At 36.7% G+C, this 19,642-nt stretch overlaps 1 protein-coding gene across 1 annotated transcript; it reads left to right on the forward strand.

Moving 5' to 3' along the window:
- Nucleotides 1-882: 882 nt before the first annotated feature.
- LOC143459654 (NFX1-type zinc finger-containing protein 1-like) lies at nucleotides 883-19,600 on the forward strand. The gene is made up of 47 exons (XM_076956877.1): nucleotides 883-1,287; nucleotides 1,573-1,674; nucleotides 1,862-1,972; nucleotides 2,246-2,403; nucleotides 2,547-2,694; nucleotides 3,152-3,245; nucleotides 3,669-3,814; nucleotides 4,000-4,155; nucleotides 4,638-4,729; nucleotides 4,948-5,031; nucleotides 5,394-5,506; nucleotides 5,686-5,830; nucleotides 6,159-6,269; nucleotides 6,431-6,553; nucleotides 7,876-8,125; nucleotides 8,238-8,482; nucleotides 8,589-8,732; nucleotides 8,818-8,913; nucleotides 9,073-9,153; nucleotides 9,283-9,363; nucleotides 9,634-9,741; nucleotides 9,961-10,026; nucleotides 10,175-10,294; nucleotides 10,420-10,506; nucleotides 10,865-11,036; nucleotides 11,212-11,404; nucleotides 11,622-11,801; nucleotides 12,014-12,220; nucleotides 12,331-12,430; nucleotides 12,646-12,776; nucleotides 12,877-12,966; nucleotides 13,100-13,253; nucleotides 13,367-13,531; nucleotides 13,605-13,769; nucleotides 14,047-14,234; nucleotides 14,364-14,523; nucleotides 14,685-14,824; nucleotides 14,970-15,139; nucleotides 15,220-15,313; nucleotides 15,447-15,574; nucleotides 15,766-15,945; nucleotides 16,254-16,398; nucleotides 16,524-16,653; nucleotides 16,897-17,053; nucleotides 17,173-17,308; nucleotides 17,503-17,680; nucleotides 17,776-19,600. The coding sequence occupies exons 1-47, from the start codon at nucleotides 1,196-1,198 to the stop codon at nucleotides 17,901-17,903; spliced, it is 6,444 nt and encodes a 2,147-aa protein (XP_076812992.1). The 5' UTR covers nucleotides 883-1,195; the 3' UTR covers nucleotides 17,904-19,600.
- Nucleotides 19,601-19,642: the final 42 nt, after the last annotated feature.

The following is a 19,642-nucleotide window of genomic DNA, read 5'->3' on the forward strand; positions in this document are numbered from 1 at the left end:
ATAGACAGTTACGCGGTTAGATTAGGAAACTGGGTATATGTGAAAAAGTGACTATATGGCTATTTAGAGATGAATTGCAGTTAAGTTTAGACTGAAAGGACGATTTAGGTTAGGTATGGAAAACTATGTTACAACGTTTAAGTCAAGTTAACAAGAAATAGAAAAATAGATTCAAACATGAGTTTTTGTTCCGGTGAAGTAGTGATAGCCAATTGTTAATTGGGATGGCTGTAGAGCTTATTTTGTGGCAGCTGCACACTTGAAATAAATTCCAATCACATTTCTATAAATTCACTTGATTTTATTTGGCAGCCTAAATTTGCCCTCTCACAAATATTAAAACCAAGCAAATTCATCAACTATTCATGGAGGCAAATTTCTCTGTATCAAAAACGCTTGAACAAAACATGAAGTTAGGACATAATCATAGCAGAAAAACATCAAAATAAAAACTACAAATATGTTTAAAACTATCAAAGCCTGATAAATGAGCTGGTTTGCTTTAACTATGTAGTGATTTAATGATTGACCCAATTTTGATAAGAATTATCCAACCTAGAGGTTATTTCAATCACTTATTGGTTATATCAATATAAGTGTTAGACATACAGTGGAGAAAGATTGAGTGAGTACACACCTGGCTAGCCGTTGTACACCATAGTTAACAGACTTGTACACCCGAGATTTTGGCAAATCTTGCCATAAAATACAGACCTAATTATAAGGACTTTAAGCTAATTTATTTCTCTAAAATAATTTCACTTTTGAGGTTAATTTCACAGTTTCTGGAGATAGAGAGAGGAGAAAGATTGAGTGAATACACACCTGGCTAGCAGCTGTACACCTGAGTTAGCAAACTTGCCATAAAATACAGACCAGACTATAAGGACTTTAAGCTAATTTATTTCTCTAAAATAATTGCACCTTTGAGGTTATTTTCACAGTTTCTTGCTAATCTAATTTAAATTTTATAACATACCGTACAATAAACTAAGCCTAACCCAAATCTACCTTCTAACCTAAATCAAACTTCAATAAAATCTTTGGTATCAGGGCATCATGATTTCAAGTATGCTGTAATGCCAGGACAGAGTGTACTTATTTGTTTTATTTTAGTTAGTTTTATTGAAATTAAAGGTTTTGAAAACTGTAAAAAGATTTGACAGATGTGGACATTTTGTGATTTTATCTCAAAATGAATCCGGAGTATAGAAGAGGAGGAGGAAGAGAAAGAGGAGGAGGAGGAAGAGGAAGAGGAGGAAGAGGAAATTCACATTTTGGCAATAGGTTGATCGATGCTTCTTATTTTTTTCTAAAATATTCATTTAAGTCTGAATTTATTGAAACAAAACTGGACAACTTTTCTAGCAATAAGTACAATGAAGCAACATTATGTGCTAGAGTCCCCTTTGTGTCAAGTATAGTGGCCTATTAGTTATACTTTCATCACATCAAATGTTTTGTTATCTTAAGATTTTTCAAGAAGTTATCTTGACACTAAAAAATCATTGCTTTCTTGGTGCTACTATAGGTCACTGTAGCACTGTATTATGATGTAATAATATCTTACAGAGGCAGAAGTCGTAGCCAACCGAGACTAGTTTCTGGAGGTTTGTCGCAACCAGGTGGTCAAAGTGGATATGGCCGAGCTAATACAAATTTTCAGGATACGCAGTAATGTTATGGCAAATATAGACTACTTAAGTTATTGTTTAATGATATATAAAATAAGTAGTTTAATAATATTACCAGATGCACTGAAATGTGTTTAAAACTATTTCATTTAATTGTAAGCATTTCTCAGATTAAATAATTTACATGTTGTCTATGGTATGTTGAAAAAATTTCGTTTCTATCTTAGTAATCATAGACATCAAGGAAGGGGTCATACTAGCAGAGGATTTGAGCACAGTTCACGTCCGTCAACCACCCAGGCCCGAGGAAGAGGTTTCAGAGGTCATTCTAGACCAAGGTGGGTTTAAAATTTTAAGTTTTTCACAATTTCTGATCTTAATTCCTGGCGATTTCCAAATGTGAATTAATAAATGTTAAACTTTATACTGTAGTTTCCATATCTATATACTCAGATTAAAATGAGCTCTTTTTATGCTTGTTAAATTTTATCCATAAATATATGATGGTTTTTATCTCCTCATGCGCCAAAGAATCTAATCTAAGTTGACAAATATTCTAATGGATTTTGTGAAAAAATGTTTTAAATGAAATCCATAAAATATTTTTTTAGGGACGCTGAAGATGAGAATGACCTTCGACCTATCGCATACAAGGCACTCGAAGAAATGTTGAGTGAAGATGTTCCGCCGAGGGGAATTGCTGTTCGATTGTCAACGGAACGATCTGGGTTTTCAGTTAGACTGAGAGAATTGAATGATGACAACCACGGTAATTATTTTTATTACAATGGGCTTTAATGTCATTGATAGTAATAAATGTAGTCATAGGTATATGAGGCAACCAGATAGATTAGTTTTAAAAATATGTATTTTGTAATAAAATGGCTTATTTCCATAAATATCATATTTCAGGGATGATCCAGATGATACTGAAAGTGATCGGCAAGATGTGCACATGCGATGAAGATTGTTCTTCGATAAACAAAGTCCTACAAGATCTCATAAACCACGACTTTCAAACGAAGGCGATGAAGTTCATTAACGAGTTGCAACACAGAAGGTAACGATGCTGCGGTATTATTTTCATTTTGAAGATTTCACTGTCAAGTGTGGTGCACATGTATATATAATGATATGTAGTCTTACATAAGTCACATGTATATTATAGTTAAGTATAGCTGATGCTTAGTTTACTTTGTTAACGCAAACATCATTGAAAACTTTTATTTCACCTCCAATGTATATGATGTGGGAGACGTGCAAAGTTCATGTTGTCAACCTGAGATGAACAAATGGATATTAGACAATTGTGTTTGCTGAGCCAACACCTTTTATTTAATTAGGCCCATTTTGCGGAACTGAGCCTTGTGAAGCATGTTTGGTGTAACTTATTGACATTGGACATGGATGTATGAATACAATTACAAATTATATTTGCTCTTTAAAGTTTTTTCGTGAAACTTTTGGGAACTTGCTGTTTAAATTTTGCTTTAAAAAATTGTTTGTTTTTGATTTAGGTCAAATCAAGAAGCAGCCAGTGGCCACATCCACAATACCCTGCTGATGATGCAAGCTTGGTTTACATACGTACCAAACTCGTGTGATCGAGCGGTAAGAATTTTTTAAGCATTCTAACTTTAGTTCAGTTTATTGAAGCAATTTGTTTTTAGCGTTATTGTAGGTTTATTGTTGTCGTTATAAATGTGATAATTTGTTAACTATTTTTGTTATAATTGCACTTAGTTGTCAAGCCACCGTTTTATTCATTTTATTGTTCATTGCTTGTGAGGTGGTGGCCAACAACTGGGTGCTAGTTGATAATGCAATGCGCCAATGCATGGGAAAAGTGACAAAGCCTAGAAAGTTTAAAATGATGGTGTTGACCTGTTGGGGGTGACAACTAGCATGACCTTTGTCCAATAAACCTACAAAAACATAACCTTTTTGGGGTTAAACCTATTTGCCTCAGTGCTTCGTGCCGTTCACCCGACATCTTTTTGAAGTATCTTACATTAAGTTATTTTACATTACAAGGTCTCGTTGCTTTTGCCAATATTGAAGAGCGTTGTTGACAGACTCCAGCTGGGAACATTCAAAAATATTTCTAACCTTGTCGAAGAGATTGACATTTCAATGCAAGAGCTAAATGAAAATAAATACAAAAGAAGTGGAAATAAAAGGTTTTCTGTTAAAAAATAATTATTTTTAAATTAACGTATTATTACGAACTTTTTAGCCCGGTGAATAAGGCCGTCTGTTTCACAAATCCATGTTTAGTCAACTCTAGTCCTACACAAGTCTAATATTTTAATATTAAAGCAACTTTTCGTGTGTATGAAATGAAAGTTTCGACATTTCCTACCAGGAGCAACACAAACTTTCAGTCGCATCACGACAGAATGCACGAGGAGGCGCCACCCGATGATTATCGTCAGATTTCAGTCTTTCCCACCCTCGATGACATCAATTTGAAGGAAGATCCATTTGTGAGGACTAACTTAGTCAACTCTGCTTATTCAGGGTCAGTTAGAACCAAACATAACTATTTTACTGTCTTAAATATCTCAACGTCTTAATGACTAATATCATTACTTTTATTTATAACTATCTTAAGTTGAATGATTTTTAAAATGATACAACTGCAAGTAATGTTAGTTTAAATAGTTTAAAACCGATAGTTTAGAATTAAAATAAAATTGAAGAGAAGTGGACAATACAAAATAATACAGCAACACTGCAACTAATGTATAAGTATTAATGTACAAAGTATAAATTCTATATTTTTTATTTCAATCAAGCTTTTATTTTGGCAACTTTGCAGATTATAGTATTCCCAGATATGAAAAATTGCTGCTACGATTTTTAACTAAAATCTCCAAACTAATTATAAAAAAGTTTCTTTTTACATATTATTAAGAAATTTTTATAACTTTTAGCTGAGCTGCTCAACGTAACGACATACCAAAAATATAATGGTGACTTACTTGCGTTGTTTGTGTTTAGCACCGACCACTACTTGGATGTACAGTTTCGTTTGTTACGAGAAGATTTTGTCAGACCTCTAAGACAAGGAATTGAGGAATATTTTATGTCATGTAAGAAATTTTTTCATCATGTTCAAATTCAGGATTTATTACCCAAGCAAATTAAATCATGGAATGTTTTTGTTTCATCAGACATAATATAAGACGTAATCATCAGACGTAATATTTTACATAATTTTATGTAAAGTTGAAGTAAAACTGAAGTTGACTTGAAATTGAACATGTAAGATTATATTCTCACTGTTTATACCAGTTGATTTTATTTTTAGTAAAATTTGCCAAAAGCAAAAGACCACAGGGTGTGAAAGTTTACCAAGATGTCACAATAAAATATCCGAAACGCAGCATGAAAGGTATGACTTCCTGCTTGTTAATTGTTCGTGAACATGTGTTATATTTCACTGTAACTACAACAGTTAGCATCCTAACTTTCGCTTCGCACAATCAATGGCAAAAAATCAACAATACAATACAAATTTGACAAGATAGCCAAGATTTTACAAGTTAGATTTAAAACACTGGCTGATTTCTGATGGTCTGCTGCTTTTAAATATCTATTGTTAGAAAAATACCAAATGTAGGGGGCTCCATTTGTCTCTTTTCTTAACGACAAGTTATTTTTAATCAGTGTTACTTTTATTTGCAAAAATGGTTTCAAATTGGAAAAACTCAAAACTGCTTCTGGATTATTAATTTGTGATTGTCAACTTGCCAGGTGTTCATTACTGCATTCAATTCAATGTTGATCGCTTGAAGTTCGTCAACTGGCAGAATTCAAAGCGTCTAATGTTTGGAAATCTTGTTTGTCTCTCATCCGATAATTTCGAAGTAACAATGTTTCTAATAAAATCAACATTTAATAAATTTATTTATTTAATTATGCTTCTAAAAAAAAATAAAATTTATGGAAAATCGTTTTCTACAATCAAAGCCAAAGCAAAGACAACACGTTGTCACTTGAGACTTAACAACAACACAGATCACGTGAATGTCTTCCGCCATTTCAGAAACACTTATTATTTGCTTCCATCATTGAGCGAAAACCTGAAGAGCTAAGCAAAGGAGAAGTGATGGTGGAATTTCTCAACACGCTTCAACTTCCTGATCCTGAGGAGGAGGAAGAGGAGGGAGATCCAACTGGTGGAAACAAAGGTTTTTGATGAGCTTTTAATCATCTGGTGTCGGTTGTGTGAATTTCAAGAAGTCCTTCTTTGTCTTATTAATCTACTTTTAATATTTAAATTGCTTGGACATGCATGTTTATAGCAAGATAAAGAATTGCACTTATGAAAAAATATATTAAACGCGATTTAATTTGAAGTTGTTCTAAAGGTGATCTTACCACTCCTCAAATGCGATTTTATTTTGACAATCTTGTCTTTTGGCTTCTGCCAGCATTGAACTAAGTCATGTGAATATTTTTAGCTTCAATTTTAGGAAAATTTGCGACGTAAAATATCCTGACATTGCTGTTTTGCAGAAGTGACGGTGAGTAGCATCGTTTCCTCTGAAGACCTGAAGAAAAAGTATTTCATGGTCGAGAGTGAAGCTTATTTTGAAGCATATCGACATGTACTGTCTGGCCTGCAACGTAAGCAACTTATTGCATTGAATTCATCGGAAAGATGAACGGTGTACTTGTTTATTGCTTTAGCTTTGCATGTGAGCTTGTGTTGTGGTATAGTTTTTATGAATACTGTGTATGACTTGTCGTCTGGGCCTACTATTTCTAATTTACTATGGAAACAACAGAGACACGGGAAATTCCTTTGGAACGATACATAGTCCATTGTGAGAACACAATTCGCCCACCGCGATACATCCGAGATGAAAGAAATATTTCTTATGACTTTGCATCTGTGCTTCCTCAAACAGGTCTGTAGAGGTTTTTGCAGCAATAACCAGTTTATTTTGTTCATATTGAATCAATGCTTGTTCCAGAAGATGTCATAAGCAAAAAATCCTTTATAAAAGTTGATGCCAATTTTGCTGCATTGTATTTGTTGTAAAGTTATGTGTTTTGAAAGGAATTCGTGTCCAAAAACTTTCATTGTTTTAATTAAACTAGAATATTTTATTTCATTTGTTGTTTTTGTGACTTATTTCAAGATGTGTTTGTTGATTTACTGCAGTGGTTCTTAACCTGGGCGCTACCGCCCCCTAAGGGGCGCTTTTGATTTTTAGAGGGGCGGAAATACTCAGGGGGCGCTATAGGGGGCGCTCTATTCAGAAGGTGTAACGATATTTACCTCACTGCAAATTTGCTTTAGTAGTTCTGCTAGATCAATATCAATGTATACTCTTGCTTTGTATAGGCCAGTGGTGGTCAAACTGCGGCTCACCGGCATGTTTTTTGTGGCTCTTCTAGTCGAATCGTAAAATTCCAAAAAATTTGCAAAGGCTACCAAGAGTATCGTTTATGAACGTTTCTCTCTTTTTCTTTTATTTAGGCCAGCATTTCGTTTATGACGTAACAGTAGACATAGAATCCGAAGAGTTAGTTAACAGCAAGTCAACGCAATTTCATTGCTAAGACAGTAAGCTTTAGCTCAGTTCAGTCTACTTAAAGACACTGCAAAACGAAAACGATGACATCTAAGGCCAGCAAAATGGTGCTTGTATTTTCTGCCAATGGCTCTTCCATTGAATACATTTGCCCACCTCTGGTATAGGCCTAGGCCTACTAGCCAATCTTTCTAGTTACGTCATAATGCGCATTGTCTGGTCTGAGGCTCCATTCGCTTTTAAAACGTAGTCAGTCAGTTAGCTAAACTTCAGCTTCGGCTAGTTTGATCAACGATATAAAGTTCTTTATATCGTTGGTTTGATTGTAGTATGTAATTGAGATATAATCTGCAATTGTGTTGAGTTATGAGTTATTTTTCCTGCTTTACTAATGTATATTTTACTATATCAACCATTCTCTTATTATTTCTGTTATTATTATTATTATTATTACTGTTATTATTACTCTTATTAATACAGTATATTAAATAATATCGCTTCTCCCAAATACAAGGCAACCGGATTGGTGATTAAGCCGATCTTTTCACTAAACACTCGTCATTTTTAACACAGCCCTTTCATTATGGTGGGCAGCAGACTATGGAAACCTCTGAAAAGGGGCGCTGGGGGAAAAAAGGTTAAGAACCACTGATTTACTGCAATAAATTACTTTTAAAATGAAAACTTTCTAGACAACCCTTATAGAAGATTGAGAACAAAGTATGAGGTCTTGGATGTTGAATCGTGGCCATCCTCGGAAGAGTTGGGATTAGATCCTTCGCAAACATCTGCGTTGAAGACGGCTCTCACCAATGAGTTGGCGATCATCCAAGGTCCTCCTGGAACTGGGAAGACTCACGTTGGTTTAATCATCATGAAGATGTTGCTGAAAAATCAAGCTTTCAAACCCGCTGCTCCTGCCAGAAATATACAAGCAAGGATGTGAGTGGCCTTGTCTGATAATTAATAATTCTTGATTTGATATCATTAGTTCATTTATTGTCAATCGTTGTCGGATTTGATTCAATCGTTTAAATATTTTTGATTTACCCAGGGAAGAAATGCATTTGAATCAATCAGGGAAAATCCCATCCGGTCCTATCCTCGTTGTCTGCTACACGAACCACGCGTTGGATCAATTTCTGGAGGGGATTGCAAGTTTTCATCCAACCGGTTTAATCAGAGTCGGTGGTCGCTGCAAAACGCAGAGTCTTGAGCAATATTCCTTGTACAACGTGAGCCGGCAAACAAATTTGAGACAGAACAAATTCTCGAGGAAGACAGTTTATGAACTAAGATGTGAGAATCAACAACTGCAATGCCATGCCTCATACATTGTGTTAAATTTTTTGAGATTATCTTATCGATTTTTTCATCTACTACAAGTTATTTTTGCACTTTTTAGGTGATCTGGACAATTGCTCGACTGCTTTGGAAAGCAATGAAAAGATTCTCAAAGCTTCAACTGAAGATATTTTGTCGGTTGGGCTGCTGATGAAAGTGGAATCTTCCAGATATCTTTTGCAGCAACTGTATCGATTACCGGATGGTTTGTGGATGACGTGTTTGCTTGCCATGTCTTTTACTGCTTGTACTTACTTGCTTTGTTGATTATTTTGATGAATTGCATTCAGCTGATGACGCTCTTCTTTCATGGCTGGGTTTAAAGAAGAAAGAAGGTGAAGAAGAGGCAGAAGCTGATGCAGAAGTTCCCGTCTACGTTGTGACAGGTTCAACGATTGTTCTTCATTATTTCTTTGTTTTTCGTCTCTTTGCAGCTTATTATATTTTGTTTTATCTTACTTTTTATTTTTCTTTGCATTACAAACTACACTTGACTTTAGAATTAGGACTTTAGTAGTGATTTATTTTGATATTTTTTGTCACAGAAACACTGAATGCCCTTGCCAAGCCATTGGTAGATATGGGATTTTTCAAAGATCGTGTTATTAAAATCATGAAGGATACAGGTATTGTCACGACCCATTTTCTACATTTTTAGTGATATTTACTTCTTTTATCAAACAACTCATGAGAATTTTCACAAAGCAATAATTTAGCAGAATTCTTTAAAAATCACAAAACAATCATTTCAACAGGAATCTTAGATACAAATGAGTTGATGGAAAAACTGCTGGGTCCACTTTATACACCAAATCATGTGGGACTTCAAATAGAAAGTAAGATTTTAGCTTTTTTAAGTCAGTAGCGTTTTTTACTCGCCATTCAGAGCATGGAAGAGAGTTTCTTCTTCCAAGCTGTGGAAAAAATTTCCACCAGGCTTGCTGGCATGTAGGTTCAAAGTTACTCGAGCATAACGATTGTCTCTTTCATATTCTAAATGATGAACAAAAGTCTCCGCCTTTGGAATCATAGCTGATGTAAAATCACCTACCAAGATTAAAAACTGAAATAAACTTAAAGTTGGTGACCCGAACCTCATCTTGCAGATGTTGTCGTTGACTTCCTCAACCAGAGGCCTGTTCCACGTCGATGCGCACAACTTATCCAGATTGGATACAAGACGATTGAACTAAAGTGTGCTGCGTTGGCCACAGGTTTGTGTGTGAAGATAATAATTGGTTTTGTAAATTATAAGATGTTGAAAATATGAAGGTTTTCAATATTTGTTTAGTAGACTTGCAGTTTTATAAGCTTAATAGACTTACAGTTTCTGAATCACTTGAAGAGTAAATTCTAACTATTGTAGCTTGTTTTGCTGTTTGATTGCTGACTAATTTGTGCACTTTTCATGTACAAGTTCTATTTTTTTGCAGGCAGCAGAAATCCTTCAGATCCTACAAATCCAGAAGTACTTCAGCGTTGGCTTCAAGAAAAACAAGGTTAAAATCTATTAGTTTTTACGATTATGTTGTTGTTTTGGTTTTTACTGTTTTACCAACGTTTGCAACGATGTTTATTGTAGCTTCTACAACAACTGCTTTTACATTTAATTTGTTATTAATAAATTATTATCTGCTTTTATTGCAGCACAACAACAACAACAACAACAAGAATTTTTTGAAAACGAAGAAGAAGAAGAAGAATTCAACATCGAAGGAGAAGCAGATTTTTTGCAGGATCAAAGGATGTTGATGGTTGCTGATGACGGTAACGTGGACAAGCTGAATTAGATTTTAATTTTTTTCATTACATGAATTTTATCGTAGTTTGGCTTCTATGTGAAATGCACACAGTTAGGTATATTAACCTCAATTCATTTTACTTTCCTGTAGGTTTTGTCGACGTTCAACAACCAAGACATAAAAAACAAACCAAACAAGAAAAAATTTCTGCCGCAAACATCGGTAATCTTTCACAAGGTAATAATTGGCATATGAGTTCTATTGTGAAGTTTCTAGAAAAATCAAAAAACTCACTCAGAATTTACAGAGTTTATTTTAAGTGGAATGCTACAGGACATAAATAATGTATATGTAAGGTTTACACGTGCATTGATATGCATTAAACAAGCATAATTGCACAGAGTAATAGTTGATAGACTATAACCAACGCATTGACAGATATTTAACTGGGCTACAGCTTAAAGTAGTTATACAACAGATGAATGCGTTCCACTGTATTGTATTCACTGGAGGGCGAATACCTGCAGATATTCCTTCATCATGAGTTTGACTAATTATTATTATCAGTCGTTTACTAACATCTGACTCTTTAAAGAGTCCGAAGAAGATGGATGGCAGCAGGCTGGAAGAAAGAAAGGTCTGAAGAAGAAACTCCAGAAGGAGATCCAAGAGCAATTGAACAAGGTGGACATGATGAGTAGAGCAGAAGTTAATCGGACTTACGACATATTCAAACTGGGAAGGAACGACCGATGGCGCCTCTATCGGTAGCGTGAACACATTTTCTTTTAGTTGTGATTTCTATAGATTCCAGATCTTTGAACGGTTTTTAAAGAAAAAGATCTTAAATGGTATAATAACAACTATATTTCGCCGTTACTTTTGTAACTTGTAAAAATCCATTTTATTTTTGATCTGAAAGTTGATTTAATCTTGTTTCAGTCGCTGGGTGTCAGACTTGAGACAGCAGCTGACAGTTGATCTCAACCAGCACTTTGCTCGATACAATCATTTGACGAAAGAAATCCGCAACATCCGGAGACATGAAGATTTTTCTGTTTTGGAAACTGCCAACGTCATCGCCATGACAACAACGGGAGCGGCCAAGTACAGGGACATAATCTACAAGCTGCCGGTGAGAGCGCCACCTAGTGTTGGTTGAACCTTTAGACAAAATTTATTCGACATGGAAGTTTTCAAAGTCGACTTCATCGCGCTGTTGCGTAAAACTTTGCATTATTTTAGTTTCATAAATTTTTGTAACCACCGGTCGTCTCATTGTAGCACATTGTTGCAAAATAATGACCTTCCGTTACAATACAAAAATGATTGATAAAATCTTGCTGTCTCAGGTGAGGATCGTAATCGTCGAAGAAGCAGCTGAGGTATTAGAAGCTCACATTGTGACGTCAATGCCGAAAACAACCGAACACCTCATTCTGATTGGTGATCACCAGCAACTGAAACCTTCACCGACAGTCTTTGAACTTGCAAGGAAATACCATCTCGATATTTCATTGTTTGAGAGAATGGTAAGAATTATTGGATAATTGTGGACTGATGTGTTGTGTTTTATGGTGCAAAGTATAAGCTGACTCAAGATATTGCTTTTAATACAAGGTCCACTTCAATTAGTTGATATTTAGGGAGACTTGATTGATATTTATTTAGATGGGATGCCTTACATCCTGATACTTTGTTTTGTGCACTTCCATAATCTAACCGACATCTTACTTCATCCCAGATAAAGAACGGCATCCCATGTAGCAGACTGCAGCTGCAGCATCGAATGCGACCTCGAATCGCGGATCTGCTCAGACCTCACATTTACGACGACCTTCGTGATCACGCGAGCGTGGAGAAGTATGATGACGTGATCGGTGTGCAGAGGAGTGTTTTCTTCCTCAACCACAATCACAAAGAAACTGAGGTCAAAGATGGAATGAGCAAGGTCTGCTTTTCCTTTTTTTCCGCTTCCGCTTTTCCGTTTTTCCCTCTGTTTGGTCTCTCTACAGTTCATTCACCGCAGAAACCTGTGCACTGGTAATTTACTTCTATCAGGTCAACCAATACGAGGCTGACTTCATGGTTGCATTGTGCCGGTACCTCATCCAGCAAGGCTACCACCCGGAACAGATCACCATCCTCACTGCTTATGTTGGTGAGTGTTGTATTACCAGTTGGTGTTTTGATGGTCTTGATAGCAACAAATTTGCTATGAAATAGAATGGATTGATTGATGGATTAAAAATTGATTAAGTTTGCTGATATTGGTCTACTTTCACTTATTGGCAATTATTAACTTATACTTAATGTTTAACTTATCAATTTAATACTTAATTTATTTAACTTAACTTATTAACTTTCACTTATTAGGTCAGTTGTTTGCATTCAAAAACTCGATCTCGAGACGTCTCCATCACGGAGTTCGAGTAACGGCGGTTGACAACTTCCAAGGAGAAGAAAACGACATCATTCTTCTTTCTCTTGTACGGAGCAATACGGAGGTAAAACGTCTGAATGTTTAAAATTTGTGTGATGTCAATGTAAGCTGTTTTCATATTGATCGATGACATCAGTATTAGGACATAATAACTGTTCCCTCAGGGAAAGATGGGCTTCTTGAGTGTGGAAAACCGCGTCTGTGTGGCGCTTTCTCGCGCCAAAAAGGGTTTATTTTGTGTTGGAAATTTTAAGGTAAAAACTTATTTTGTGCAACTCAGCTGTTCTGTGACATCTTGATGCTTAAAGACGTTTTGCCAAAGATGATGACAGCTAGTTTTTCGATTGTGACGTGGCTGGGAAAGTAGAAAACGAAGTTTTGTTTCAGATGTTGAAAGAAAACAACTCACTGTGGCACAAGATCCTCCTGAAGCTTGAAAATGATGATCTGACAGGGAACAGGCTTCCACTTCAATGTAAGAACCACAAAGAGAAGATTGCTTGGGTTAACACGGTGAAGGATTTTGAGCAATTTCCAGAAGGTGGGGAAGACGTTTGCTTACTTCCATAGACATCTCATTTATTCACTGCGTTGACCTCTTTAAAAAGTTAAATCAAAAATTAAACCAGGTTTTACTCGTTGTTGCTTCAACAGGAGGCTGCGGTCAGCCTTGCCAGTACAAATTACCGTGCGGGCATTTTTGCAAACGGACTTGTCATCCGGACGATGAAAACCACGAAAACTATCGCTGCCGTGAACCGTGCAAGAAGCGATGTCACGCTGGACATAGAAGATGTATCAAGAAATGCTGGGAAAAATGTGAGAAATGTGACAATATATTTTTGCTTTGCCGTAACATTTCACTTTATTACATCGTAATGTTTACAACCAGGCAAATGCGATGAGCCTTGTGACTATTTGCTGGCATGCGGCCACATTTGCTCACAAAAATGCCACGCAGATGACCCACACCACGTGCTGTATAAATGTTTAGAACCATGCACGAAAACCTGCTACGCTGGACACAAGGAATGTAGAAGACGATGCTTTGAGTCATGTGAGCGAGTTCATTTTCAGACTGTTTGTCCACAGTCGTTGTATGAGCGTTGTATGTCTAATAGTTCACTGTCTGAATTATGGGTTGTCATTGTATGTGTATGTAGACAAACGTATGCTGTGTACGGATGGATGTGCATAATCTTGCGGTACGTTTGGTGCGTGTATAATTGTATATATGCTGTACAAAAACTTATGCTATGTATGTAGGTAAATTTTGATGTTGACATAGTAAGTTTAACATTATATTTGTTGTATTTTTTTGCAAACCACCACAGGCGAATGCGGACACGCCTGTGAGTTCAGGTTGTCCTGTGGTCACGTGTGTGCCAGACGATGCCACGATGACGACAGAGAACATGACGCGTACCAGTGCATGAAGCAGTGTGAAAAAACTTGCAAGTATGGACACAAATGCAGCAAGAAGTGTTGCGAGTCTTGCCAGTGCATCAAGAAAGTCAGAAAGGTGATGATTTTAGTCGCTTTTCGAAACTTTAAAACATGAAATCAACAAGATCCACATCTACCAATTATCAAGACGTAAATTATGAGAAAATATGTGATAAATGGTGCTCTTCGGTTGCTTCACTTCCAGGCACTTCCAGCCTGCGGCCACAAGCAAATAATGCGCTGCAACGAAGATCCTTCAAGTGTCACTTGTGAATCCCCCTGCGCTCGTACGCTACCATGCGGTCATCAGTGTTCGGGGAAATGTGGTTATCCGTGCTCAGATCAATGCAAGGAGCAAGTTCAAGGTGTTAAATAAAACTGTCGATTACAATTGAACCTTTGTTACTAAAAACGTTTCCTTAAAATTGACCTGTTGCAACCACTCCATCGTCACTACCGCTAAGCGCATTATCCCTCCATGCCCTAGTTGACCAGTTATGCTTACGTTTAAACATCCTTAAATCAGTTCAAGGGAAATGCGGACATCGTTACTTGGTTCCTTGCTCGGAATCTGCAAACTTGGACCCGGAAAAATGTGACAAAAAATGCGCGGAAATTTTAAAATGCGGACATCCGTGCAGAGGAACTTGCGGTTCTTGTTTTCAGGTTGGGGGATTGTTTTTAAAAGAACGTCAACATTCGTTGTTGTCTCACCTGGCTCGTATTAAATATAGTGAGAGCGTGTAAGATGCTAAATGTTTCACTTCAATGAAACGTTGAGTTGTTTGTTACATAAATTTCACTTTCCCAGGGTCGCCTCCATGAAGGCTGCGGGACTAAATGCGAAAGACCTCTCTTCTGTGGTCATCTGTGCAGAGAGAACTGCCCAAGCAACTGTCCACCTTGCACTCAACTATGCAAGACTTCTTGTGTCCACAGTCGCTGCTTTAAGCAGTGCTTGGAACCTTGTGTGCTCTGCAAGTATGTGAAGAGAACCAGTGTGCTGTTGTTATGTTGAATTGTTGTTTATGATGTTTGTTGTGCTTTATCGTCTTATCCAGGGAACCTTGCCAGTGGAAATGCGAACACTTTCAATGCAGGAAGAGATGCAGTGAACCATGCGATAGACCGCCCTGCAATGAACCGTGCAAGAAAGTAATTTGATAATTCTATTCTATGACCACAGCATCAAGTTGCAGTGTTTCTACAAATTCTTTACTTTCTCTTCGTGTTGTACTTGTTTGATTTCTATTGGTCATCACGACAATTGCGGAATATTTATAAACAGCGCTTGAAACGATGTGGGCATCGCTGTATTGGCTTGTGCGGCGAACCGTGTCCGAAGTTGTGCAGGATTTGTGATGAGGAGAAAGTGAACGAGATCTTCTTCGGAGATGAAGATGAAAAAGATGCCAGGTTTTTCTTGTAGATGACTAGCAGACTTATTTGGTCAACTATTGCACTTTTCAATGATTATTTTTGAATTTTTCGGTAAATTTTGGTAAGCTTCAGATTTTCTGTTGAAAGATAAATGAATCTGACCTTTGCCTTTGTTAAGAGTTTGTTTGTCGAATAATTTCTAATCGTTGAACAATTTGTTTTCTCAGATTTGTCGAGTTGTCGGACTGTGGTCATTGCTTCACCTACGAGGGTCTGGACACCTGGTTCAACCAGACTGACAATGAGAGTAATTCAAAGATAGACATCAAATTAAAGGAATGTCCTCGTTGTAAGACTCCGGTCTGGAGGTCGACCCGATATGGTCAGATCGTGAATCGGCAACTTCAGTAAGATTTGGAATGATTATTTGATAATTTTTGTGCCATCAGACATAGCTGGGAGTATCATACCATCACATTATTGTACATTTATTATATCCAATGTCGCGTCTTTCACACGTACGATAGTGAATTGCTTGCACCGTAGTCTCTTAGCTATCATTTTTATTGTAATAAATATATTAAGCCGTTTATAAAACTGTAAATGCCCAGAACATGAAAATGTGAATTCCTTTTTTCTGCCGCATATCCTCGCATATTGATATTGATTGATATTGCCGCATATTGATCAATTTTTACTACACCTCATGGTTTAGGTTAATCAATGACGTCAGGCGGAAGATTGTGGGAAGTTTTGATGACGTACAACGAGCTAAAGATGGCCTAAGTGCAGCATTTGCCAACGAAAACCGACTTTCAATCGGGTACCCTGGGGAAATGAACAAGCTGCGTGCTTCACTTGTACGGTTTGGTGGTTTCGTGACAGTCACAGTTCAAAGCCATAACTAGATATTTCAGTAGCTTTATAGTGACGATTCTTGTTTTAACCGCTTGTTTTTATGCTTATGGTTGAAATCTTATTCCAGAGACTTGCCAGATCATTGACAACTTTAACAGTGGTGGAGGCACAATTCAACTGTCTCGTGAAGCTTTCCAACATTCAACAGGATTTGCCCAAGTTAGGTGGCGTTGGCACAACACCGGCCAGGAAAAAAGGTTTGTCCTTTGTGTATGTACCAATTATGTGCAGTACTCAATGCCCATAAATGTATGATAGGGTGTACATTCTCTGCGCCCTGTTATGCATTTGATGCGGATGAACTAAGTTTGTTTAAGTATTACATATACTAATGCTTTATACATTTAACCATTAGCCGCTCAGCAAATCAACTTTTGTACGATCAACTGCGGCTAAGAAGTCTCTGATTGTCAACTTTTGATGTTTTCAAACATTTTTAGGAGTCATTAGCCAGATGCAGAATCTTGTGAATTGGCTCTTCCGGGAGCGCTCCTACTTCTCGGAACAGGAGACGAGTGATTTGGAATTTGAAACTCAAAAACTCACGCTCTCTGTCAAGTACCTGCTCCTCAAGGACAAATGTCGCCCCGGCATGGGGTAATCACAAATGTGTTAATTTGTTAGGATTAGAATCGTGTTGTTCGAACAAAATCTTCGTTGCACAACTTGCTTCTTGGGTTAGTTTTTTATGGATGATAAGTTTTGTCTTGCTACAGGGTTTATCTAGGACCGAATGAAGGTAGAATCAAACTTTATTTGGAACAAGCAAAGAGAATCTTGTTCGTTGATTCTCCTTTCAGTGAAGCAAACGCTTCCGAAGTGAAGACAATTCTTAAAAGAATAAACCAACTCGTAAGTTTTTTCAACTCGATTATTTGTTGTAAAAGATTTATAACACAGGCCGATGTAAAATTATATCAATGCGTCTTCAACGATCTTAACTCATTGTTTTTATTCGTGATTTTATTCAAGTCCAGCCCATAGCTGTCGATGTTGATTGCAGTGTTGAAACGAATGAGTCTTCAAATAAATATTTTACTTCCTAGTGTCCCAATGTGCTGCCTGGACTGGGTATAACTGACGTAGAGAGAAAAATGATTGTCCAGGCGGTCGGACTGAGCAAAGGGCACTGGTACAAGTGCAAGAACGGGCACATTTACTGTATCGGGGAATGTGGCGGCGCCACACAACAAAGCAAATGCCCGGAATGCAAGGAAACAATAGGTATAGTTAAGAACACATTTTACGCCAGTATGATTGATTGATATGATTGTTCACGGCGTGGCGGCGACGCCAGTAACGGTACTGAATGTTTCCAGGTGGCACTTCGCACCGGCTTCATGATGATAACCAGGTAGCTGGTGAAATGGACGGCGCCAGTCGCTCGGCATGGGATCCAAACACCTTCGCCATTCCCGATCAAGTTCAGAGATGGATGCAAGGATGAACTGAACACAGAAGTTCTAGGATGCCTTTTAGATTACTGTGTAGTCATTCGTTATAATTGGTTTGTTTTTTACCTTTCGTCTTCAAGGTTTTAGTTTGAATGTGCGTGTATGTAGATTGATAAATTTAAGACTGTTGTTTTTAACACATCGGCGGGAATTTTACTATTTCTCTACTGGTCTCTATAGCGCAGTATGTAGGTTGGAATAACGTAAAACAAGTAACAATCTTATTACTTCACTGTTTTGGCAAATTTTGTTTTTTGCTCGGTATTAATCCCAAAATACAGCCTTTTTAATTCTTTTAAGCTTCTTCAAAATTAATACAGTTTTACCTTATCATCTCTTATATTCTTGTTGTTACATGACTGCAGTCTGCATATATCTTTGCGGTTAAGCCTAACACTTTACTGAGGGGTTTTAGGCGCTGCAAGACAATGATGATTATGTTTTTATTTTATTCTTGAACATCATATTCTAAACTATTACTGCTATATATCATACGGAACCTTAATATCATCGTTTTTGGGCAAATTTCTTTGCTTAATATCGCCCTGAAGGTTCTTCCGATGTTGCTGTTACTACAGGCGCTGTAGTATAGCGTTCAGTTGTCGACATGTATTTCATAAATTCTCATTTATGTGAAATATTCTGTGAATATCTTTGTGCATAAGCAAAGGCTTTTGCAAAGTTTTCCTTGATAGCATATTATCCATTAACAAGGCTTCAATGTCAAAAATAGCCATTTGGGCTTAATATTTTTAATTAAAATCTGTACACATTGATTTTCTGTTGCTTTTCGTACTCCATTGTTTTGCTGTGTTAATGCTTCCAAATACGTTGTCGTATGGTTTGCTACTGATTGTGGATTACAATGTTTATTTATGATCAACACAAATTATTGTTCACAAAATAACGTATTCATGATTTTGTTGTGGCTGCGAAGTCTAAATCTGAAACTATATCAAACACAGATTATCGTGACTTCTTCAATGAGCTGTGTAATTTCTTAATTTTGAAAACTTTAAAGTCACTTTAAGGTACTTTAAGGTTAATGGAGCCACACACTTGGCGTGGGACCCAAACAATCTTGCGATACCTAACAACGTTCGAAGATGGATGTTAAATGGTTAATGATTGAAAAGGTTCAACCGCGTTCTTATGATGTCTTCAAAATGTTTTTTAATCATGGTTTGGAACAGCTTCTACGAGTTTTGGTTAAATTAATTGCTTTTATGTATTTCAATATTGTTTTTACTTTTTGTTCAAATTACTTTCTTCAAAATATGATGCAACAGGATATTCTACAATGTACATAGAGTTATTGCTGTTGTTATTACGAATTTCTTGCTGACGTCATCCCGCCCTATATTAAAGAACAGGCTCGACCATCGGTGATCTAATGCAATGTAAAACTCTGCTGTTACTTTTTACTTTTGTGATGTGTGGCCTCAAAATTGTATCCAATAACTGTTTTTCAATGAAGGTTTTAGTGTTATATAATTATATAGCCGGTATAAATTGCAAGTAAGGTTGGTGTATGGTGACCGTATGCTGTTAACCGTTGCTTGTGCTGTTTATTGTGACTTAATCAAGCTATTATTTACAAAATAACTTATGTTTGTGTATGATTTTGTTGTGGCTGAGAACACGGAACATAAAGCTACGTCAAATATACATATTATAGTGACTACTTCGATGAACAGCGTAGTTTCTTAACAGCAAAGAGTAATTATCAAAA

This window comes from Clavelina lepadiformis, chromosome 5 (genome assembly GCF_947623445.1).
Source record: "Clavelina lepadiformis chromosome 5, kaClaLepa1.1, whole genome shotgun sequence".
Classification (NCBI taxonomy): Eukaryota; Metazoa; Chordata; class Ascidiacea; order Aplousobranchia; family Clavelinidae; genus Clavelina; species Clavelina lepadiformis.

What these genes read in the sequence shown, in the direction of transcription:
- LOC143459654 (XM_076956877.1), top strand. Translation starts at nt 1,196, where the DNA reads ATGAATCCGGAGTATAGAAGAGGAGGAGGAAGAGAAAGAGGAGGAGGA. An exon ending in CATCCTCACTGCTTATGTTG is followed by an intron (nt 12,431 to 12,645) that starts GTGAGTGTTGTA and finishes TTCACTTATTAG; the next exon opens with GTCAGTTGTTTGCATTCAAA. An exon ending in AAATGTCGCCCCGGCATGGG is followed by an intron (nt 17,054 to 17,172) that starts GTAATCACAAAT and finishes GTCTTGCTACAG; the next exon opens with GGTTTATCTAGGACCGAATG.